The 25,743-nt window shown below is 35.4% G+C and overlaps 1 protein-coding gene across 10 annotated transcripts in view; it reads left to right on the forward strand.

Moving 5' to 3' along the window:
* Positions 1 to 25,743, forward strand: part of MICU3 (mitochondrial calcium uptake family member 3) — a 54,337-nt gene that overhangs the window by 13,697 nt on the left and 14,897 nt on the right. For 4 of the 10 annotated variants that reach the window (XM_065061015.1, XM_065061016.1, XM_065061011.1 and 1 more), the window contains exons 3-11: positions 2,934 to 2,965; positions 3,825 to 3,903; positions 7,638 to 7,685; positions 9,076 to 9,158; positions 13,320 to 13,391; positions 14,725 to 14,763; positions 18,417 to 18,512; positions 23,535 to 23,632; positions 25,425 to 25,596. In XM_065061015.1, coding sequence (XP_064917087.1) covers positions 2,934 to 2,965; positions 3,825 to 3,903; positions 7,638 to 7,685; positions 9,076 to 9,158; positions 13,320 to 13,391; positions 14,725 to 14,763; positions 18,417 to 18,512; positions 23,535 to 23,632; positions 25,425 to 25,596 — 719 coding nt within the window. The remainder of the gene's footprint in view (positions 1 to 2,933; positions 2,966 to 3,824; positions 3,904 to 7,637; positions 7,686 to 9,075; positions 9,159 to 13,319; positions 13,392 to 14,724; positions 14,764 to 18,416; positions 18,513 to 23,534; positions 23,633 to 25,424; positions 25,597 to 25,743) is intronic. The other 6 variants (XM_065061014.1, XM_065061018.1, XM_065061013.1 and 3 more) reach the window with 3 other exon arrangements.

A 25,743-nucleotide genomic window follows, 5' to 3' on the forward strand; every position in this document is an offset into this window, starting at 1 on the left:
CTTCTGTAACTTTTGAATAGAGATATAATCTCATTGTAACAGTGAAGACAGAATATAGAGCTGAGATGGTGAAAACTTGAAAAACTTTGAAACTTACCAGGGAAAAAAATCTTCATTCTCTTTTTCTTTTGCTCTGCAGTTAAAAGAGAGGAAGCAGATTGCTTATCACAGCAGTGCATACAAATACACAGCAGCACTTTATATTTACTTTCTCTGCCCAGATCTCCAAGTTTTCCTTTTTTTCTTACTGTGGAATTGAGTTTCACCGTGTATGGTCGTGAAGCATTTGTGCCATATAGTGGACATCAGTTAAACATTTTGTTTTAACTCCATTTTACCGTACTTTGGTTTGACCACACTGTATGTATGGTGTGCCGTTAAATTTTTTCCATGCTAGTGAAGTTTATGCTTCCTCCTCTCTTACAGCAACTATTGAGATTTTAAAAAGAAACCAAAAAGCGTTAATCTCACAAGGACATTCTGTTAATCTCATGCCAAAAGAGATGAGATCTGGATCTGAACAGTCAGGCACCCTTCTGAGTTCAGTGTGGCAAACCTTGTTTGTATCAAAATCCTTCTGTGCATCCAGTTAATCTCTGAGACTGAAAGCAAAACTAAACCTGCATGTCCTTTAGTTTTATAGACTAGTATCAGAGATTACATGACTGAGATAATCATTTTAAGGGATAATGTAAAAGGCTGTAGCTAAGTAGAAATTGATTACTTCATTTGAATGGAAGTTGTATTGTCTGGGACATTTGGACAGAAGGCTGACAAGTAGGAAGTAATAGGTGAAGTAGATGACCTGCAGATTATGACTTCCAGTTTCTGATCTCTGTCTGTGTTAATTTTAACCTTTGTACTGCAGCTTTGTCAAAGTAGAGCTTTGTTTAGGCAAGTCTTAATTTTCTGTCTTACTCTGTTGAAGATAGTAAGTTTAAGGAATGTATTTTTCCGAACAAATCAGTACATGCTAAACATCATATTTGTATTTTTGCATAATTTTGCAAAGAAGTTACGAGTTGTAAATGATTGAGTCCATTCACGCTGACGTACTAGACTATCTGCATTTTGCAGGAAAAAAAAGAATATATATCTGGGTTTTTTATGGATGAAGACTAGAAAGGTCTTGAGTTTTGTCAAAAAGCAAACCAAAAATGCCCTTTGAAGAGCAGTAATAGTAGCTCTTTATGTCTGCTTTATAGAAAAGCTAATAATGCTAGACCTGAATGAGATTTGTGATGGAGTGAATGCGTCTATTGTAATTGATTTACTTTGGAAATCTTGTAAACCCTACAAAAGTCAAGAGGGTGTTCACTTCCTTTTTTGATAAACCACTAAGTAATATGGTAAGAGTATATTTTCTTTTGTAAAATGTAACTTTTGAATCCAGGCAGTTATTATAAAAAATATAAAATCCTGTAATTAACTTCCTGCTGCCTTTATGGTGCAGGCTTTTATTTGGAAAACTAAAATATTTTTAACAGTCATGCTTGATACATTTTTTTATCATCTGAAGATATGTTTATATATTTAGAAAGCCAATTAAGAGACGAGGAAATATATATATATATTCTAAGTATAGTAACTTTAACCTAATACTGAGCTTTAAGAAGTATTTATATACACATAAATCTTGTTTGTCTAGAAAGAAAAGCTATATATAATATATGAGACTGGGAAATGATCTGATTGGAAACTTAGATATGTTTATTCCCCTGTTTTTTTTATGGTAGGCATAAACTTATATCAATTTGTATGGCAAAGGAGACTGTTTTGTTGGGTTTTATTTAGTATTTTGAGACAAGACTTTAACTGATATTAAAAAAATTAAACTTAAAAGTACATGAAAATCTCTTAGCTCATGTTATGATGTTGCTTGAACTCCACCATAGCTGGAGTGGGATTTGCAGGCAGTCCTAGTGCTAACCTTTACCCAGATGTAAAACTAAAATTTCGGTGAGTTTCTTACTGTGAGCTTATGAAAGACCATAGTGAGTAGTTTCCGTATCATGACAATTATTCAGTGGAGCATTGAGTTCATCATGAGGAAGGGATTTCTAATACCACAAGGTGTTTTGCTCTATCGTATACCAAACAAAAAGTTACAGATTTGACCACACAATACATTTGTACCTTTGTGAATTTTGATATTCGCAGTGCTTTATCTTAATAAAGAATCCAAGCAAATGTTAGTCTTGAGAGGGTGACGATGAACCTCAAGTTTTGAATTTTTGGATGGATGTGAACAACTGTTGTCAAATGCCAGTATCTTTTTCTGCTCCTGGAGTGTGCCATGTAAGGCACTAGGAAGAAAACATCTGTTCAGTCTTACTCATCATCAGTTTTCAGTGTTAATGAGCAGTTACACTTCTGAACTGGAGACCCTCTTCAGCTTCTCTGTTAAGATTACTTAAATTGAGCCTGACAGACACTGTAAAAGGAAGCATCAATCAGAGTTATTAGGAATGGCTGAAAAGAGTATCTAGTGTAGTTTCAAGCTTTATTTGCTTTAAAATGTATGGGTAGTTCCTGAAGCAGGGCCCGGAGTCCAGGTCTCCCTACAATCTGCATTGTAATGCTACTGCTGCTAAACGATTGTTTCTGAATATTGGTTCCACAAATGCGCATTTGATGTTTCAGTGGTGTATTTTGGAGGTGGAAAGTATTTTCTCTTACTGATACGGAATAAGATTAAAAACTGGACATTTGAATTGGTCCTTTAAAGTTAGGAGTTTGGGTATGTACTAAGCTAGGTTTTTTTTTAATAACATAAACAGAATTTTTGGAACTGGGTTGAAGATTAGCCTCATGCATAAAGTAGGGAAAATACTTGTTTAGAAAACACGGAGTGTAGATGTACTTTATTTTTTTATGACACCACATCACCATAACTGTATTCTGTGAATTCTTAACTTTGTCTTTTGTTGCAGGTGCTAAAAAGTGGCGATCCCTTTCAAAGCAGGTGGGCAATAATTCATGTGCTATCTTATAACCATAGATTTTGCTACAGTTACTTCCTTACATGATGGAAACTTGGAGTCACAGAAGAAAGGAGTTTATCCTTATCCAAAAAAAAGAAAAAAAAAAAAAGAAGATATACTTTAATATCTTAATTTTTGCCACTTCAGACTCAGTTGAATGAAACTCAGAATCTCAAAGATACTTGAGCAGCTGTGCCTGTTTTGTTGGATTTACTGACTTTCTGAAGCCTCAGCCCGTATCTGACTGAGTTTCCCTAGTGCAGAAGTGTAACAGGTGTATCCACAGCTACCTGAAATACTCAGGCCACTCTCTACCTTTTGTGATGTTGAAGTGCCTCTTATATTTTATTTTTCTTACATTCGTACAACTGCAAGAAGACTGTGTCTGTATCCCTGTATTTTAAGTAAAGCTCGTCCGAATTCATGGGTGAAGTTTGCTTTAGTTCAGGTTGAGTGTTTTCAAAGAAAAATTGCTTGGAGCTTGTATGAAAACCTTACTGAAATCCAGGGGGTCTTATCCTTGGCTTCAGTGAATATGAGCAGTGGTGAGTAATTTCAGCAATAAATATATTACATGTCTCTCTCCAACTCTGCAAACACTGAGTATTCATGCAGATTTGCTCAGATGTGTAATTGTTGGATTAATCGTGTTCAGAATTAATATATATGCTCGATTACTTCCAAAGTCATTGTGGTAGACTGAAGTTAAATTAACTGTTAAATTTGCATGCGGTTCCTTGTCTTCTGTCTTGATTTCCTACCATTTGCTCGTAATTTGATAAGTACTTCATTGAATATTTAAATATATACTTTTATATTTTCTAAATCCTGTTTTTTTAGGAACTGAATCAGATTCTTATGGAGACACCACCAGTTTGGAAAGGATCATCCAAACTTTTCCGAAATCTTAATGACAAAGGTAAAGGATAAGAATTTATTTTCCTGAACCAAATCACAGAATCACAGAATCGACTGGGTTGGAAAAGACCTCAGAGATCATCGAGTCCAACCCTTGGTCCAACTCTAGTCCGTTTACTAGATCATGGCACTAAGTGCCATGTCCAATCTCAGTTTAAAAACCTCCAGGGACGGCGAGTCCACTACCTCCCTGGGCAGACCATTCCAATGCCTGATCACTCTCTCTGTAAAGAATTTCTTTCTAATACCCAGCCTAAATTTCCCCTGGTAGAGTTTAAGCCCATGCCCCCTTGTCCTGTTGCTAACTGCCTGGGAGAAGAGACCAATCCCCACCTGGCTATAACTTCCCTTCAGGTAGTTATAGAGAGTGATGAGGTCACCTCTAAGCCTCCTCTTCTCTAGACTAAACAACCCCAGCTCCCTCAGCCTCTCCCCATAGGTCTTATGTTCAAGTCCCTTCACCAGTCGTGTTGCTCTTCTCTGGACCCGCTCCAGAACTTCAATCTCTTTCCTGAACTGAGGGGCCCAGAACTGAACACAATACTCCAGGTGTGGCCTCACCAATGCAGAGTACAGGGGAAGGATCACTTCCCTTGTCCTGCTGACCACGCTGTTTTTGATATAGGACAGGATACCGTTGGCCTTCTTGGTCACCTGGGCACACTGTTGGCTCATGTTGAGCTTCCTGTCAATTAGTACCCCCAGGTCCCTTTCTGTCTGACTGCTCTCCAGCCACTCTGCGCCCAGCCTGTAGCGCTGCAGGGGGTTGTTGTGACCAAAGTGCAACACCCGGCATTTGGACTTATTGACTCGCAACAATTTATTGTCCCTAAAGTAATGTTGTACTTTAATCTGAGTCACATCTTCAAAAAGATAAAAAGTGTTTGCTTTGCATTTTACAGAATTGAAAAGTTCCCTTTAGTCTCTCCCGTGTTTCATTCATGCCATCTTACAGCGAGCCTCTTTGAGTGAATTGATATCTCAGAGTATTTTAAGCTAATGTTTGAATGTTTCAAGTTCAGCTGGTCGTAATGTCAGTCTTGATTCAACAATATGCTACTCCATGTTTTCTGCCAGTGAAATTCTACAGAAGTTGATGGAATTAAGGGGACTCAAAACTGGCATAATAAGTTGGTAGAACTAGTAATAAACTTTAGCGCTTCCATAGCTTTTCAGCATGCTTTACAAAACAGTGATTCTGTTATCTCATTTTATACAGATGATGAGTCTTATGACTGATAAGGTTGTTCAGTAAGCCAGTGACAGGAATGGGAATCAAATTCAGGTCTTCTTCATTCTAATTTAGTGTATATTTTGTACATTACATGAATGCTCAAAGATTCATTTACTCATTTTCTTTAAAATGTGAAAGTTTTAATATGGAACAAGTGGCAAAGACCTATGTCTATATGTTTTGCCATAGATTCATTTAAATCAGGTAAGCTACACAGATTTACACCAGTTTTTCTTAAGTCTCATTTCTATGTTTTACCCTTGAGCGACCTCCACCTCTTCGTTCTGATCTTGGTCTAAGCTTTTCTTTCTGTTCAGTCATGATTTCGGAGCCTCTGTCCCATAACACTCAGAGCAATCACCCAGAACGGTCTGTCTACAGCTACAATATACCAGGACAAACAAAAGGAGAGAAAGCTTTCAAGGCCTTTTGTATTGCTGTCTTCATACCTTGTCATAGACCACTTCACAATTGCACTTCCTTCCTCTGCTTTACAACAAAGAAGGTGTTATCAAACAAAAATACGTGTTTACATTTATTGCCTAGCTATTAAAGAACGTTTTACATCACTGAATGAGAACCTTTGAGATGTCTAGTTTCTTGATAGCTGCTGGTCAGAACTGATTCAAGTAGGTCTTAGAAAACTAATTTCTATAAGCTGCTGTATAAAATCAAGAAAATAAAGCACAGAGCGTGTGTTGCTTAAATGCCTGCATTTAATATTTGCTAATCTTCAGTGCATAGGCATGTGTAAATTGAGGAAAAGAGTAGGTGGTATTTAAAATACTTAGTGGCAGTAGAAAAATCTTAATTGTAGAGACTTGAATTTTTTCTGTGAATGGAAGGGATGTTAGGAGGGCAGCATTTCAGCTGGTAAAGTTTGAGGGATTTAGTGATTCTTTCTAGTATGTGATTTGGTTCCAGAGACAATTCAGTTAACTGCCTTTCTTTTGTATCATCTTTATACTCCAGTCTCTGTAATATCTGAGGTGATCTCTGTCGTTGGTTATTTTTTGCTTTTATTTTCGAGGATGTGAGACAGGATTCTCTTGAATGTGCTGCTCTTTCAGGACAATTGGCTCTTACAGAGGAATATTGTATGATCAAAGGTTTGAGAAGGCATTTGGACAGTGGTATCCAAGAGGAATACAGTTGAGATTTTCGTATCTCAGCTATTCAAGAGGATGGGTAGTCGCCTTGAGTATTATTTCAGGACAGAATTAATTTGGGACTTCTTGTGCAGTAAATATTAGTAGAAAATGCCAAAGTTTCTTACTTTGGCAGTGTTGGAAGTGTTGGTGTTAAATGTATTCAATAATTGTAAAATCCAAATGGATGAAACCACGTTTGAGTTTTTTCAGTGAAAAAAGATCAGATCACTATTTACATAGTTTGTCACGTATTCAGTTAAGTCAGATTTTTAAAGATATGTAAACATCCAAAGATGTAGGTGTTGTTAGAAAAACTTTTGCACCTGACTTGGACTGAAATCAAGGAGACAGTCAGGAACTTTTGAAAATCCCAGCTGATAGACATCTTTACTTTTAGGCATCTAAATACTTTTTTTTTAACTCCTTTGAAATAATCTAACATTGGGGACTGACTTAACATTTTGGTTTTGCAGGACAGAAAAAATCAATTTTTTAGAAATCAGGAACCATTTTTGCTAGGTCGGCCTTGAAGATCATTAGAATTAATGGCTTTTAGTGGAGCAGCAAGTCATTGTTTTCTGTTGTTGCTGAACTGTAAGATGCTTCTCTTCATTTCTGCTATGGGCATTCCTCAAGGTTGTCTCTAACCCAGAGCCAGAAAAACTGAATTATATCTTATGGTACCAGACATACTATTTGAATATTGACTTAGGTCCTAATTTAAATTTTGCGTTAGTCGTTTCTGACGAGAAAAGGTAGTGCTATTCCACACTGTTTGCTTTTTGACACCTAACTAAAGAGGAAAAGCTTAGAACGTGTTCCTTACAGATCTTTTGAATGGAGAACAGGTAATACAAATGTCTTTATAACAGGCATTAAAAATATTTAACTAAATTTACACATTCATTTAGTAAGAGTTTTAATATGAATTTCAGGTGATGATTATGAAAACATGCTTACAAAGACAACTTAAAAGCCCAAATCTGTGCTCTTGTAAGTAACATGAGGCTAAGTTTTCAATTTATATAGGACATGCGCTTACAAAGCACCTATTAAAGTCAAGAACTGTATTCAAATGAATTCAAATATTTGCCGTATTCAATGTGTTCCTTCTCTAAAATACTGAAAAACAAACCCAAACAAAAAAAAAAAAAAGCCACCCTATAATCAATATTGTAGACAAATAACTCATTGACCAGAGTGAATACAGTCACATGCACACAGATATGAATATGTATATGCACATGTTCGAAAATTCTCCTTCTTATAAATAGTTTTAATATTTTCAAGTTTAGGATGTGAAGACAAGGTGAAACTAATATGGTATAACTCTCTTTTTTTTGTCTTCAGGTGTGATATCTTACACAGAATATTTATTCCTCTTATGTATTTTAACAAGTAAGTATTTTTTGAGACTAAAAAACCCAAAACTTCTTTACAAATTTCTAAACCCTGAATGTATTACTCTACATTACAATACATTTTTTTCTTGTGCGTGTACCAATATCGAAAAAAAATGAATCATGCATCTCTTAAGTCCATTTGAACCGCTCCTGACCAACTGGAATTTTGTGTTATATTTTACTTAAGGGCTTTATTGTCTGGAACAACATTTACTGACTGTTGAGAAAGTTTAGCTTCAGCTGAACGCCAGTTAAGAGCTTAAATTTATTTTCTTTGAAATTCTTATAAAATTTCTAGTTGAATTTACTGAGGTTCATAAGTGATATTGAATACAGGGAGAAGATAAACATTACTGCTGGTTTGTTTCACCTGTTAATGCATAATGGGTGACATAAATGAGAAAATTAGAAAATATAAAATCTGTCAAACTAAAGTTTATTTATGTTAGGAGACACTAACAAATTTTAATACTTATTCTTCTACCAACCATAAAAACAAAGCAGAAGAACTTACAGCTACAGTGTAAACTAAGCCTCATAGGGACTTTGTTTTGATATTTTATGAGGTGTTTTGTGGGAAGGAGTGAGAATTTTGCATGTTTGTCCTTTGTATGTAATTAAAACATTTATATTGGATTCATGAGGTTTTTCTTCAGATGCGATTTGGATTATTTTTGTGAATCAGAGTAGGAACTTGACCCTGAACCCTTACAATCCATAACTGCTGGATCGATGGATATTCTTCCATCATTTCTTTGTGATTTGGATTCTTTTGGCCATGATTCGTCCATATTGCAAATTATTGAGTATCACCAAAATGTCGCCTAAAGGCTTTGCTTAAAGTTATTTCAAAGTCCCCATGTTTCAGAAGTGATTTCAAACTCTAAGCTGATTTCAAATTTCAGTGAGTCAAAGTGTGTAAGGAAGTTTTGAGTCTTTTCAACACATCATTTGTTTTTACCAGAAGTTGCATCCTGTACATTTTCCAAAAACTTTCAGAAGTGTCTTTTAGAACACTGTATTTTCATAGAAAATTTATTTTCTTGAATTTGTTTTGTAGTATAACAGGGATTCTAGTTATGAAATAACACTCTTAACTACCTAACTAGCCATTCTTGTGAGTTTTTTTCTTGAACATTTCATGTTCCATTTCTACCGTATATTTACCCTAATCTATGAATTTGAGAGCATGCCCTGTTTTCATAACATGGATAATATTGTTTTATAAATGTTAGGATTTGCATTTATCGTGCGTACAAGTGTACTAATTTAAATTAGTTGAGGATATGGCTTTTATAAGCAGATACCAAATAATTCTGTGGAGCTTTATACTTGTTTTCTTTCCAAGCAAATAAATAATTGAATGGAGGTTTTTTTTTTGGCAGAGCCACACGCAGGTTTTAGAATCGCTTTCAACATGTTTGATACTGATGGCAATGAGATGGTGGACAAAAAGGAATTCTTAGTGGTATGTATATTTTCAGTCTTTGAATATTTTGATGTAGTCTTGAAATTCATTTTTTGTCTGGATTGAGACGCATGATGATGTCAGTGATCATGATTGCGTTATTTAATGTAAATAGGAAATGTAATGTAACATAAATTGTAAATGGTAGCTCCTTATTACAGTGTGTGGGTGTGTTGTGTATAATGTTTTTGGAAGCTTAACTCCAGTTTTTATTCTGGACTGTTTTAATTGCTGCTACATTCACAGATAATTAGACTGTTAATGTAATATTGCTGTATCAGTGGTCAGCAGAAATATTTAACTGCCATAACGATGGAGGGACTTAGGAAAGAATCTTTTCCTGGGAGATGGCTTCACTGTGTCATTCATTCCACTTATGGTCCAAGGTGACCTGAAAATATTGACTAACATAATGTGACACTGTCATCTGTTTCGGACAAGAAAGTGTCCTCAACACACTGCACTTCCCTGAATTCTCCTTTTCGAGGAAGTGAAGTACAACCAAGTGAGGAAGATGTGAGATCTGGAAGGACCTTCTGGTGGCATAAATTAAACAGAACAGGGCTCATTTATTTTGGAAGCTCTCACCACTTCCAAACTATGACATGCTAATACTTTTTTCTATTCTCATATTAAATGGACACATTCTTACATTTGCTAATTCCTACTACCCATCTCGGCTAGTGGAAGGAAAAAGACAGCAAACATTGGATTAATTGGCCAAAGGAAAAACAGAAGAAGAAGAAAGAAAAAAAAAAACAAAACCAAACAACAGGAGTAGAGTAGAGTGGAGTGGAGTGGAGTGGAGTGGAGTGGAGTGGAGTGGAGTGGAGTGGAATGGAATGGAATGGAGTGGAATAGAATAGAATAGAATAGAATAGAATAGAATAGAATAGAATAGAATAGAATAGAATAGAATAGAATAGAATAGAATAGAATAGAATAGAATAGAATAATTTCAGTTGAAAGGGATTTACAGTGATCATCTAGTCCAACTGCCTGGCCGCTTCAGGGCTGACCAAAAATTAAAACATGTTATTAAGGGCATCGTCCAAATGACTCTTAAACACTGACAGGCTTGAAGCATCAACCACCTCTCTAGGAAGCCTGATCCAGTGTTTGACCACCCCTGCTTTGAAGAATGTCCTGTCCTAATGTCCAGTCTAGACCTCCCCTGACACAGTTTTGAACCAAATAAATCTTTAATAATTCCATAAAACAGAATGTGGTGGAATAGACTGACAAGTTGGGTTTGTTTTGTGTTGTTTGGTTGGTTGTTTGAAAAGAAGGCTTCCATTAGAACAGCTAAATGAGAGGAAATTGAAGCAGGAGGCTTTGTCTTGCAGAAATTGATGCTGAAAATGAAATCAAATAAAGACGTAAAGCAGGAAGGAAAGACAACATTTAACGATGGATATTGCACCTTTAATTCTATTATGTTTTTATAGTCTTCTTCATGTCCTGCTTCTTATTTGCTCTGTTTCATGGTCCCTGATAAAAGTTTCTCCTCCTTAGTCTCTTCCTGTGACCAAACTTGGTGGACAGAAGGAGAAATTTCAGACATTAGATATACTGTTCTCCACTTGATGTTGTATATGACAAATTTGTATAGATTAAGCCAGACCCTTATGCTGCCTGATCAGCGTGTCAGTGACCCCCTCAAAAATTACAGCAAAACCCCTAAGACAGAATGTTAGATCTGAAGGGACATAGACAAAAATAGATAGGTAACACAGATAGATAGTGTCTGTGTAAGTAAAAGTAAATATGAAAATAAAAGTTGATTTGGTGGTGCTGCAGGTATGATAGACCTGGCCCCAGAACACATATTTGGCATCTGTACTGACATTGCTTGGGTGTGCAGCATCTCCTGTGTGCCTGGAAGCAGAAGACTGTAAATGTGCCATTTGAACTCTTATCCAGTGTTTGCAAAATACTTTTTCATTGATTAAAGTCAGCTATCATAAAATTGGAAGTGTAGTGAATACTATTCAGTTTGACAAATAAAGAGACTTTCAAGAGATGTTATGTGATTCTTTAACAGAAGAGTATATGTAGGGAGTGTTGAAAAATACTCAGTTTTTCTGATAACAGCTTTAGACCTTTTGTAAATTAATTCCGTGGTGTTTGTGCTTTTCTCTTTGCTTATGTCATAGGGCTGAGGTCAGAGAACAGAAGGATTGTGTTCCCTTGTTACAGGAGATCTTATTTTTGCTGCTTTCAGCAGTCAGTCTCATTATCCTATTTCAAACAGTGCTCCTATGAAAGTACTCCTAGATCCTTTTCACATTCACTTTTCTGTTCCCTGGTATCCTATAGCACTCTTTCTGAACAAAAGATCCATTTCCAGAAGTTTAGCAAGTGCTTTAATGATGAATGCAACAGAATCCTACTCCCTTTGCCTCCGTGGCAGGGGAAATACACCCATGGGTGCATTGCTTTTTACCAATCTTTTTTGATTTTTCAATTACTGCCACTCTTCTCTCCTACTTGATGGCTTGTCACAAGGTATTTTCTTTCTACTTCTATCTCTTAATTTACCTTTCTTCTTTCTGCAGTTTTGGATTGCAAACTGTGTAATACTCTAGGCCATCCAGCTCGATGTCCTATCATGACTCTTTCCTTGTCAGCATAGGGAGCAGTAATTTGTGCCTGTAGGTTTGCAAAAATTAGAAGAAACATACCAAGGTCTGTGAATTGACCCTGTACTCAAAAAAATATACAGTGACCCACAGAGTATTCTGGCCTGAATCTGCCTTATAGGCAATTCCAGAACACCGCAGTCAATTTTGGAAGTTCATAAAACATTATTTATAGATGTGTTTGCTATTTAATCACCAGACACTGGACTCATTTATTTCACCCCTACAGAAGTGTTTGATGATCCCTTGGTCTTACTTATTTGCCTTGTCTGAAATATGGTATTGTAGAATTTAATTTGGAAAATTTGCTTGCAAAATTTATCACACACACTTTACCTTTCACATTCTGATCTCCGGGGAGCTCTGTGTGTGTGTCATTACAGTATCAGGTTCTTATCAAACTTCTGATAGGTAAAATCAGGTCTTTGAAATGACTGCTACAGTGCATATTTGTGGTACCACCATCTGTATGCCATGATGTTTGGTTTTGAAAGTACCATATTCTAGATAGGACACATTTGTCAGCCACAGCTTTTTTTCTTTTTCCAGCCCACTTTGAGAACAGCAAATGCTGCAAGTGGCAGTACAATATTTTCACGGGCAGTTTTTGAAAAGCTGAAGTTCAGTGGTAGAGATACCGATGGCATCATAGTTAATACCGCTCTCTCTCGCTGTGAAGGGTAGACATTGTGACACTTTCTAATAGTTTAGGAATATTAATAAATATTACTATAAATAAAACTACGTAAAGAATACAGATACTTAAAAAAAAGGTAAGTACAGACCAGTTCTTACTCTGCAGACTTTATAATTTCCAAAAATAAATAGACACAAGAATCTGTATGTTTTAAATCTTGTATTTGAGGTTTTCTCAGAAGTCATGTTTAAAGCTCTTAATGTAGATAAAGTTGTGAAAGGGGTATTTTACAAGACCTGAAGGTATTCTTTGAACAGACTTGAAAAAAAAGGGTACTTGATAAATTACTCTTGAGTAGTAGTTTGTTGCTGCTGGAGGGAAATGTTTTACCCCCACCAGGTGTTTCCACCCCTCCCTTGTGCCAGCAGGAGTAAGAACTGAATCTGGTTGGAAACCAGCAATAAAAAAAAAAGACTGATCCAGCTGACTACACAGCCACACACGTACTAATTAGTACCTGACAAGAAAGGATGTGCCTGGAGGTGGTGGAAAAGGCTGAAACTCCCTCTTTTTGTATAGACTGCCTTGGCTAAAATATAAAGCTAAATAGAATGTTGTTCTTATTATGCTCTCAAATAGAATTACTAGCCTTACTTTGTGAAAAAAATACTTCCTTTTTCCTTTCTGTGTGATGGGTAAGGTCACGGAAGGAACATGAAGGCATGAGTATGAACAATAAAGCATCATGGAAACACTGGTATTTTAGTAAAGAACTACATTTTAAAACTATTTGCAGTGTTCCTCATGATGAATCATTGTTATGCTTGTGAAATTACCTGAAAACTAAATAAGGATAAAATGTTTTGGGTCGTTTTCTTTTAGCTACAAGAGATTTTCAGGAAAAAAAATGAGAAGAGAGAAAGAAGAGGAGATGAAGAAAAACGTGCAATGCTGGTAAGTTAAATTTAGAATAGTTGCAGCTGGTAGTTGGTTTGTTTTCTTCAATGTCGGATGAAATTGTGGGTGTATATATTCCACTAATCACTTTCAGTTATTTTTAAACAATATTTTCATATAATTAAAACAATATGTACAACTAAATAAAGAAAAAACCCAATATTTAGCCTAAATTACAGTTATTGAAAAAAAATCAAGTCATCTATAGAAAGGAAAAAAAAATGTTTAAATATTGTATTACATACTACGACAGTAGCATTGATTCCATTTTGAATCTATAAATGAAGGAAAAGGAAATAGTAATGCTGCAGTGTTATTGTCTATGTTATACGTCTATATGTGTGAGATCTCAGGGGCAAGACCAAACTGTACTCCTGCCCTCATAACTAACTGAAACTGTTCATGTACTGATCCCTATGCTTGTTATTGACACAGTAATTTAAAAATAGCTAATGTTGTAAGTGAACTTTGATTTTATATTCAAATTATTTTTTTTATTAAATAGTGCTTATGACCAATGCAAAATGTTTTAGTTGCTTATGTTATGTGAGTAGATTTTTGTGGAATATTGAATACTCATTTAATGTCAAATTTACATTTCTTATGTGCATAAGAAAGGTAAGTCAGAAATAGACACGTGTGTGGTTGTTTGTCTGGAGGATGGAAGCACTAGCAGGAACTTATTTTACTGTTGGACAAGTAAAAATCAGGGACAAGTCTCTGTCAAGCCCACTGCAGAAAAAAACACCTCTATTTCCATGTTTATTGCAAAAATTCCTTATTATAAAAAACATTTTGACATATATGCAAAGCTTCTTATAGTGCCCATTATCCTGTTGGCACCACAGATGCTTGATCTCAGATCTTTGTCCCTGAAACCACAGGAAGTTTGTATTTCAGGAACTAATACTTTTTAAACCTTCCCTGGGCACAAGAAGGGATATTTTCTTCTGACGCAGAGAGACCTTCTCAACTTTGCAAAACTATAGGTCAATTGTTGAATCTCTCGCACACTGTTTATTCTGAACAAAGGAAACTTAGAGCCAGAAGAAGAGTTTTTGGAAAAGGTAAAGAATACAAAATGGAACAATTATCCTGAGAGTAATCTCTGTAACTCTGTACTTCTCTTTTGAAAATTTAAAGAATGAGATTGAAAAGAAACCATTTTTTCTTCACTATCATTTTATAAACAAGCAAACAAAAAACCTAAATATATATAAAATAAAGATTTACTTGTCTTAACCTATTCTGTTGTTTTAATTTTTTTTCTTTCTTTTGGCTTCACTCTGACATGTGATACTTGGCTTGGCCCGTTTTTGCTGTATGTCAGCGTCTTCAACTTTATGGATATCATACTTCTACTAACAGTGTATGTACTCTAATTATTTTCAATTTATGCAGTCTTCACCAGTCAGGTGAAATAATATGCTGTAAGATAATTTACTATATGTATCTTCTTCATCAAGTAAATAACTTCTGCTAGTCAGTAAAAATGTAATGGATCTTTACTTGCATAAAAGTTAGTGCATGCTTATTGAATACATTCTGAAACAGGCAAGCCTACTAGGAGGAAAGGTTGCTCTCTCAATTTATGTAAAATGAAGGAAACAATATCTTTAAGGGACAGGACAAAGTATATATTAAGAAATTACAGACGTGGTTTTAATTAACATTTGTAAATTAAGTCATCCTGCATGAATCATTTGATACAGGTCTGTCTTTTCTCCTTATGTATAATCTGAAGTAAGAGCTCATCAAATTGAAAGAAACCAGAAGAGAGCTTCTATATTCTTGTGCTTCAGTTACAGAAAAAATAAGTAAGAAATTTCAGTGCTGAACTAGAATAGGATTTTATAGAAAATAGTACCTGTATTTATGGAGGTGACAGTAACCTTATTTTCAAACATTTTTGAAGAGCAGGAAAAAGAATCAGCCAGACAGAGGTCATCTGGGTTTTTGAATGTCTTCACCCTGACTTGATTAATTTTTGGATCACAGCAGGAGTAAAACTGTTGTAAAAAAATGTTTCATGTGATGTTACAGTAGAAGAATTAAACTTGTTTTGGTATGATTATTGTGATATTCAAAGCGAGGGAGGGAATGTACAAGAATTGGATAACTAGTGCAGTCACAGTTTTAAAGTCTGTTTCTTTATGTACCATTCACAGGAATGCACAGACTTATTTTCTGTGCAGTTAGCAAATACAGTGTGGGCAGTATGCAGGAATGAAGTCTGCAAGAAAAGGTGCAGTGACCTGGTGTAGATGCTGCAGTGTTGTAAGAATAGTGTAGGAAATGTGAGGCTGTAAGTTTTGATGGATTGTAGATCAGGCTTTACTGCAGTGTAAGGTGCTGTACAGTGGTTGCCATGTTCCTGTACCGCCTGTTTCAAACTGAAACCCAACTACTTAGTCTTTCCTGCTCATATAATAGTTTCTAGCTTTAGGAAAAAAATCTCTTTCTAGATGTGGTTGCTCTAGATGTCCCAAATCCTAACTCTGTATCAAGATGATGCCCTGGTGTCCGCCATCTTTTCGTGCCCTCCTGAATGGAGATCTCCATGGAAAGGAGACTCAGATGTATAGGAATTCACAGTATCCAACAATTCCCTCACCCCAGAATACTGATATTTTGGATTTCTATTTCTCCTGTGGAAATGAGAACTGTAAGAGCCCTTTCAGCCTCCCTTGATGTCCTGGGTCATTGAAGATACTCAAGGCCAAGGAGATGCAGTGCTGAAATGCCTGGAATAGTCCAAGGTGCTGTGTTGGGCCCTTTTCCTCACTTAATCTTTCAAAACCATTCTAATTTTTTGAAAAATGTCTAGATCTGTAAGCCATAGGATGCATACAGTGAAGTTTTAAATAGGTTAAATATTTTTGTCTTTTCATTTCCGCAGGTTAATTCTTTCAAGTCATGTTCTGGTGCATACTGCAGTTGTGTGTTAAGACTACTTCAGCATGTATTGCATGAGTGCTCTTACTAGCCAAATGCCAACTGGAACATGATAATTGTGATGAGATGCATGTAAGGAAAATAAAGTGTGCATGCCCAAAAATACTAATGCCATTGGCTAAAGTAAACCTCCAGTAAGAGAACAAATTCAGTGGATACTTGAAATTGTTATTTTATGGATAAAGGATTGAGGTGGTGTTCATACACGTGACCCAGTAAATACCACAGGGAGAAATAAGTGTAAGAAAGAAACTGAAGCCCTAAGGACCTCATCCTGTACCTACTGAAGTTTAGCTATTTAGAACTGAGTGGAGTTATATATCTGAGAATATTGTGGCCACAATGTAGGCACCGTTACTCCAAAATACGAGAAAGATAAAACCAGAATTTTTCAAAAAGGAAATGAAAGTATAATATACATAAAGCATAGATATAATTCCTGGTAGTTTTCATGTTTCTTTGATGACGATTTACCGAAATAGCTGAGTTGAATTGCTCAGTGGAGAAAATACAGAATAGAACTTGTAGAAGCAGTACACAGGTTGAAAAAAATTTTGTATTGTTTAGCATACTTCCAGCAAATATGTTGTGGTGTTCTGAAGCCAGACACTTCATATTCAATATCTTAATGCATTTTTTATAGTTTTTTCCAAATTAGATATTGACTTATGGCAGAAATACTGTTTCTGTTGGCCTAAGAACATTATTTGTATACAATGTAAATTTATATAATAATTCATGTACAGAAGCATTTTTATAAATATGTAAAATATAGCTGAAGCAAATTAATACAAGATGGATCCGTAAACACTGAGCCTCATTGCATTGGTAAGAGCCCTTACATAATATCTGCACTAGTTTAACTGTGTGTCACTGCTGGATGTACTGCAAGTACATTGAAGACCTGTTACCCAAGGAGATACTGTGCTAAAGAACATTGAAGGAAAATGGAAACATAGAAATCATACTACATTTTGCTGTTTGAAGAATTAACTTTCTATTTCCATGATTGACACAATGTGGAATATATAGAGACAATAAACCTTTATGATAACATTGTGGCTTTACACATCATACAGCAGTCACATCATTGTAAATCTTATAAAAGAACAGTTGACTCAGTAACCAGGGGTTTTCGTTTGTAGTTAGAAGACTAAAATTCTGTCTTTGTCTTGCGTGCCCAGATGAATGTGAGTGGGAAGCCCTGAAAGCAGAAGACCTAATTTACATAGACTTATGGAGAGAAAGGGGAAAATTCATTCGGTTGCAATAACCTTAGCCGAGTTCAGATGGCCTCCTGCTGTATTTAGGTTCACCTGCCCTAGATTCTTTGGGGGAGAAAACAAATAATTAGGTAGATCTTCCAAGACTAATTGCAAGATAAAGGGAAGCCTATTTTAATAAGAGAGGATTTTTCAGGCTTCCAAATATGAAGCATCTCGGAGTAAAAAGGTAAGTATATTTTCCTTGGTGAAATTAAACACTGATTTTTTGTTTAAACAAGGTAAGTTTGATCATTAGATGTGCATAGTGTTTTCTTGATAAGTATGTTGCAGTTGAAGTTGGGCTTATTAGGCTTGGGTTTTGCTTTTCTTTAATGTTGCAAGGATGGCATCCTGATTATTGGATGAAATCGATTTTTCATAATGAATTAGATGGTAGCATTTTTATTTTGACCAACAGGGAAACAAATTTCATATCATAAGATTATAAATCAATATTGTATGGCAAAAAAGAGTCGTTGGGAAAAACAACAGCAAAATACTGAGTTCAGAGGACATTTTCCCATGTACTTTTAATAAATATTTTCTCTGTTTTGTTTGGGAAGGTGGAATCTGGCAATACTTTTGGCACAGCCAAGTATGAGCAATAAGCAAATAGCTGTAAAATACTAGTGTTCCTTTGATTTACAAAGTATTGTGTAACTGGGTAGAAATTTCTCTGTGTAGAAGGAAAAGAATCAAGCCATGCTTTTGAAGATCAGTTGGAAAATATGTTAAAGTCTGTAAGTAGCTGTTTTATTGTTCTTTGGTTTTCAAACGATTGTGCTTCTTGAAACTTCTGCAGGTTCTTAAAACAGAAGGAGACGACCTTGTCCCCAGAAGCTATTGGGATACTTTGAGACGTAGCACAAGCCAAGCACTCTTTTCGGACCTTGCGGAGGTATAAGACAACCTCTGTCTCTGGTCCATAAACAGACTGCTATTTCATTTGTTTCTGTTCTGATTGGTTTCCTATTTTATGTACTTTTCTTCTTTCTTTCTTTTTTTTTTTTTTTAAAGCCTGAAAGTTCTCAGATGAAATGGATTTGGTTCCACACAGTGCAATAATTCAAAGTTGTCGTTTCTGAGTAAAAGCAAAGTTACCTTTTCAAAGAGTTGGAAGATCAAGCCCTCTTCAGTCCTTATAATAAAAGCATTTTCTGACACTAGTAGTGACAATATTTCACAGTTAGAGAAATAATTCAGGAAAACTTTGTCATTTCAACTTGGTCCAGTGATGTGACAACTTTAATGAGAGTTGCAGCCCTTTAAGCTTTTAATGTTTAGGTCCTTAATGTGCTTTTTCTGTATGTTACCGTAGCTGATCTTCACAAAAACTGTATCATCCAAAGATTGTTTTAATTGTTCAACTGTACCAAAAATGTTTTAAGGTAACCAAAACAGCCTGTGGATATTACACAATCATTATGGAGGGCTAGCAGTATCACTGTGCTGTCAAATTAATTTCCATAGTTCTTTGACTTCTGATCAGATTCTTGTTTTGTGATATGTTTTGAGACAATTGAGTAAGACATTTATTTGTACTGATCATTTGAGAGCATTAGAAAACTAGATAATTCAGGCTTTTCTGTGCCCCCTACATTGAGGGTGATTGCTCTGCTGGTTGCAGCATTAAAGGACATAGAGCAGCTCCCCGCTGACTCTGGTCTCAAGTCCGGTGCTTCATAAACAGGATCATATGAGAAAACAACATGGAACTGAAACAGACCTCCGGGGTAAAACAATCCTTTCCTTTGCTTCATAAGCAATGTGTGCTCCATATTAAAAGTAATTTGTGTTTTGTCCCTGCTGTTCCTCTGCAGAAGCCATTGAATAACCTGAGGACTTAGATGGACTTTCCAAGCTGAATTTACTTATAGTCCCTTTGCACCAGTCTGTTACCCCTTAATTTTCACAGGGCTTTTTCTCTTTAGTCTTAAACTTCTTACTCATGGTTGTGTTTAGAAATGCAGTCATAGCCCACAGTTTTCATTAGCATAGGCTAAACAAAGCAAGGTCTTAGATTTTTCTTTTAAGGTAGAACCCCCATTTCCCAGGTATCAGCTAGGTCTCTCTGTACCTCTCTCAGCTTGAGTTCATTTGCCTCTGAACAAAAGAAAATGCAGTGTTACAGACCTGAGTTTTAGACCAATCTTTCTATCAATATTCACAGTGATAATATGTTAACAGTAATCCAGCAATAAAGCAGTATACCGAGCCTTTTTTCTTTGCTTTTAAATTGATGAGGTCCTGAACTGCGACTCCAGTTGTTTGTCCTTATTTATTCCATGAAATGTGAAGGCCCAGATATCAGTGCTCCTGTCTAGTCAGCTAAGGGAGACACAGAGGGGAGAGAGGGCTGTTCTTTTCATTGACTATTTAAGGAGTTTGGGGCACTGAGTTTTCTGAATTAACTGTCATCTTAATCCACAGTTAGTAGTCCCAAGTATAGATGGACTTAAGTTTGGTAATCTCCACTCAGCTTTAATTTGAAGAGAGAGATTTTTTACATCTGATGCCTCAGGCTAGTATCTGTAACTACAATGTACTTGCAGCTTAACAGCAGTTAAATTAAACATCAATTTAAATTGTCCATAAAATGTATAAAAAGTCTCTCTGCTCACTTTTAATTCATTTTATGAAAAAAAAGTATGTCCTTCATTTTCTTCACTGAGAATTTCCCACTTCTCACCATAATCATCTTTGTCTTGCTTGGTTCAAGTTTGAGCCAGCTGGCTTTCATCCATATTCTTATCTCCCCCAGCTACTTTAACATCTGAGTGATGTTACAGGCATCTCTACTAAGAAAGTGGCATAAAGCTAGGTGACATTGGAGTCTGTGTTGTTTCACAGCCTTTTGAGAAGGCCTTGTGTAAGTTGAAAAGAAGTGTAAATAAGGTTCGTTGTTACAAGAATCACCCTATAAGGTCTCTTTGCAGGGGGCAAAAGTTATTTGTCACATCCAGTGTCTTTGTAGGACAGTTCACAAGATTGTTTCTGGCATTTCTGATTTAAAGCAACTACACCATCCTGTTGGAATATGCCACTTACCACTCAGTTCAGTTTGTGGGATTATTTTTAAATTACTAAATGAAACTGGAAATCAGTATGGTTGTTATCACTGTTGAAAAATCAAGGACTTGCAGTAAGAAAGCTCTTAGGAACTCAAAACATAATATGCATACTTCATTCTCAGAATAATGTTGCTACAAGTGGACCATTGCTCGTGAGTTTGACTTACTTTTAGTTGACCCTCTTTAATCAAAAGCCTCAAATTAATTTTGCAGAATGTAAAAAAAAAAAGAAAAATTTCCTGCTGTTCACATTGGGAGATAGAGAGGACAAGGTGTTGCCATTATGCAGCAAGCCACTAATGTGACTGAAACATTCATCTCCTGTTTGTCTCTGTACCTGTATTTGTATTGCACTTAGTGTAAAGGTAAAGAGAAGTGAGGCAGGTTTTTATTCTCATTTAGAAGAATTCTAAAATATATCAAAATAGAGTCTCGTATTTTTATATGTGGAAACAGGTGTGGTCATTGCACTTTCACTGATCAAAAATACAAATTTCATTTTATTATGAACAATAAATTATAGTTTGAAATTATTAAGACTTGCTTTTACCTTTACCTCTTGAGAGAGAGAATTTAAATAATGCTCTCAAACCAGAAGGAGCACAGGAATAGTTTTCAGTTGCCTGCAATTCTGTGGAAAAGCATACTGGGTTGAATTTCTGGGGTGCAGGTTTTTTTTCATTTAGTGAGAGTGACCAAGTGGGAATTGTGAAGACTTACAGATTGTGTTTTTTTGAAATGGTTCTTTAGGTATTGGTGAATGCAACCTAGGTCTAAGGCTTTGGAATGTTTTTGCAAGATGAAAGGCTGTAATTTAACATTTGATATCTTTTCAGTGTACTTGAGGGAGATTATTTGAATGTGCTTAGGGATTTATTGCTAAAAGACAGAAGAAATCAGGGTATCTGCATTTCAGTATATTGTGTCCTGTAGTGGAGGATAACAATATTCAAAGACAAATAGTGATTACTTTCCTTAAATAGTTTGCTCACTTGAAGCGCTGAGCTGTCTCAATTGAAGGACATGAAATATCTCTCTACCAATATGTACACTATGTCATCTTATTTCTCCCTGGAGAAGATAATGAGAATAAAGAGGAAGCTAGAGTATATGAAATACAATCTTGAGAATCTTAAACTGATTATACTGAAGTACAGAAAAGTCTCTCCCATTTCTTTAGCTCTTGGATGTTGAAAGGAAAGGATTTGTGCCTCACGTTTTTCCTTGTTGATACATAAATGCATATGCATTTTACATTTTTACAAATCAGTATGTAAATTTGAAATTAATATAGTATATTTCAGAGAATGTAGATATGAAATGGTTTTTCATGGTACATGATGTCAAACTACTGCATACTGTTCGAAATTTCTTCCTAGTTTCTTGATTGAGACTTTCTCCACCTCTTATAAATTTGTGGCCTCTTCAGTTATGAAATAAAGTCAGATTTAAAGGACTCTGAGTACAGCTTGCAGGTTTGTATATGTAGATCTTTATAGACCTGTATAAACAGTTTTCTGTACTTACAGTAAATCCCATAGGTTTGAAATCTAACATTATGATGATAAACTTAGTACTGTTACATCTCCCAAATACTTACTAGGTGTCTGTACTGTCCGTTCTGTTTCGTACTTTAACAGTAGAGTTGGCAAACACACTTTCACAACAACACGGTGGTGCTGATTGGGGGTGGCTTGCCTAGGAATACCAGAGACTACTGGCTCCTAATCTTTGCTTTTCATAAGATCTTGCCTTTGTAAGAAAAATGAGAGCTTGGACACAAGGTTCCTCCTAGGCAGGTGCAGCAAGGAGACTATATGTATTACTTTTTGTATTTCAAATGTTGGCAGGTGCTCATTAATGCCAGGAGGACATTGCCATGGTGGAATACTATGGCTTATTTAAGAGCCTTATGTTACTGAATTATTCTTCTAGCTCTTCAGTATACCAAGAGTTTCTTTGTAAAAGAGGTAAAATCAATGCACATATATGACAGTTAAGGGTAATTAATATGTTTGAAAAAAGTGGAATATTGCACAATCACTATACACTGATGATAGTTACTTCTGTTTATATGCATGTCTTCCTATTTGCAACTCTTGCTATTCCAAATGGTCAAAATTAGTTGGTTTTACTACTCTAATTCTGTGCCTTCAAAACTGATATTCCTTAAGGAAAAAGTACTTGTACATGTTCAAAGATTTCTGTCTGATGCAGAGGCCACATACTTGGTAGGTGAGGAACATTCTTAAGAGAATGAGTCAAAATATTATTTATTTCAAAATTTCTTACAGTTCTGTTTTTTTAAATGTCTTTGGGCAGTAAAATTTAGTCATCTGCTACTTACAGAAAAGTATCATATAAAGTACACCTGACTGATCTGAGTGATTTTGGAATACAATCCCATACTTAATTTTGAAATATAAAATAAGAACATATGAAGTAACTTCCTTTAATTTCTTTGTAGTTGCTTAGTAGAAAGGAAAGGAGATAGTGTACAAAGGGAGTTATTTTTGTGTTTTACCTCAACTGACTAGAACTTCTTTTTCTCAAGAGTTTCTGGTTTTATTTTTCATGCTTTCCCCCCTTCATTGCAGCTTCCATTAAATTAAACTGTTGATTTAAGCATTTTCTACTAAATGCAATTAACAGCCTAATGCTATTTTGTGTGAAAATTGCATGACTAAATTAATTTAATGGATTTTAATGCTAAAATATTTTTTAATGTTATGTGAACATAAAACAAACTCTCTTAATAGAAGGGCCTATTGTGATGACAGGCATTCTCAGATTATACTTCTGTAACTGATCCAATCACGGCCTTTATTTTTTTTATTCTAATATTGAAGCGGGATGGTCTTTCAAGTTCACTGTCAGATACCACACTGCTTGTACACTTTTTCGGCAAAAAAGGAAAAGCTGAATTGAACTTTGAGGATTTTTATAGGTGAGTCGCAACTTCATTGTTTCCTTGTAAAATATAGTTGCATGTTTGTTCTAATTAATGTATATTTTATTACTATACACGTCATTTATGCAGACACGTGTACAAAATGTATGTTCCCTTTGTGTGTGTTATATATACAACGAGCAAAATAAAACAGTAAGGGGACCAACAATAAAAAGTCCTTTACTGATGCTGCTGCATTTGCTAATTTTGTTAGCACTTGTGTGTAGTTGATTTGGAGAGGTTATGCCCCAAGCCTGTCCTTATTGGTATATAGGAATGTTTTCATTGTTTTGAATTATTTCTGTTTTTTCCCTGTTTGTCAGTGCTTTAAAGCAAATATGTGTGCGTCTCTGCTCTTAAGGACATATTTAAATGTAAAGATTTTTCTGAAGATATCATGTAGACACCTAGGAACAAGCTGCTTCTGGGAAAAAGTGAAAACAAGGTGGAAGAAGCTATTGGCTTAATTATTAGGCCAGTTAAAACAGAATTTAAAAATACAGGGAGAGTGTTGTAAAAACAGAGCCATAAAACTGTATTGTTTTGTGTGATTGAAAGAGATACAGTGCTTGGTTATTGTTTCCTCAGAAAATACTCCCAGTACCTGTTACATTATAATTATCGCTTATCTGTGCATTCTAATCAACCGGATGTTTGCAAAATATTTTGCCTTAAAATTGTGTATGTCATTAAAAGTATTTCACATAGCATAAAAACCATGTCTTCAAGTGAAATCATGGCGTGAGTTCAGAACAAGAGGCAGAAAAGAAGGTACTTTTTCAGAAGGCTTCTAGTTAAAATGTCCGTCAGTTGTCATAAGATGTTGTTTGTACTAAAGAGATCAAAACCTAGTACACATTCATGAAAGAGGGATCCATCATATTTTATTTAGCATTTTACCAGCTAAAAAACACATTAACCTATGATTGGTGAGGGAAATACTGTTGTATGTTTACCTTGAACTTATACTTTTGTCTATACATCCTTTTGATTTGAGCTCCTTATAGTTCTTAGAAGTCAAGTTGTATCTTAGGAAGGAGTGTTACGGTTGGTGTTTAAAGATGGGAACTCATGGGAACCTGTAACAGGGAAATGCTCCAGGTTGTGGTTGACAATGAGATGAACATGAACTCCCAGTGCAGTACTGTGACCAGAGAGCTAATTTCATCCTTGGTTGTATAACTAGGACATCAAGAAGAATCAGGGAAGTTGTGTTTCCTTTTTATATGTAGCTGGTTGTATACTTTATCCAGTTTTGGTGTCCAGATTATACTAAATATGTTCTTAAGTTGGGAAACATTTATAGAAATATCATAAGAATAGTGAAGTATTAAAAAAAAAGTTTAGATCAAAAGGCTGCAAGAGTTCATCATATTTAGCTTGTTAAGAAGAGAAAGGGAAGGTTTAATCACAATCTGTAAGCAGCTATATGGGGAATAAATTTGAGGAATTCATTTAGTACCATGATGGAATTTTCAGTCCAGCATATAAAAATAAAGATCAGTGACCCACTGAAGAAGAAAATAAGCAGACACAAACTAGAATTAAATTAGAAATGTATTAAGTTATTTTAATCACTGCTAAAACACTTCATCTTTGAGTTAAGATTGTTATATAGGTTAGAAAATATGTCTACACAGATAAGGGATTTGCCTGATTTACCATTAGTTCTATGAAAAGATAAATAATTTGCATAATGCTCTTTGGCTTTTTATTCTATGAATCTTGTAAGGACATTAATAGAAAAATGAAGTATTATTATTTCTTCATATTTATGTTTGTGCTTTAGATTTATGGATAACCTACAAACTGAGGTTCTAGAGATAGAATTCCTCTCCTACTCTAATGGGATGAACACCATCAGTGAGGAGGACTTTGCCCATATTCTTCTGAGGTATACAAATGTGGAAAATACATCCAGTTACCTGGAAAACATGCGCTGCAGGATTCCTGAGGAAAAGGTAATTGTTTAGCTGGGACAGCAGTGGGCCACAGCATCCAATCCTAGTGTCACCAAGATGAAAACATAGCCTTGTTGGGCTCAACGGGATTCTATTACTGAATTAATTAGCACTAGGATTTTACTCTGATCATAAGATGCGTGTCTC

The sequence above is a fragment of the Columba livia genome, chromosome 4 (assembly GCF_036013475.1).
Source record: "Columba livia isolate bColLiv1 breed racing homer chromosome 4, bColLiv1.pat.W.v2, whole genome shotgun sequence".
Taxonomy (NCBI): domain Eukaryota; kingdom Metazoa; phylum Chordata; class Aves; order Columbiformes; family Columbidae; genus Columba; species Columba livia.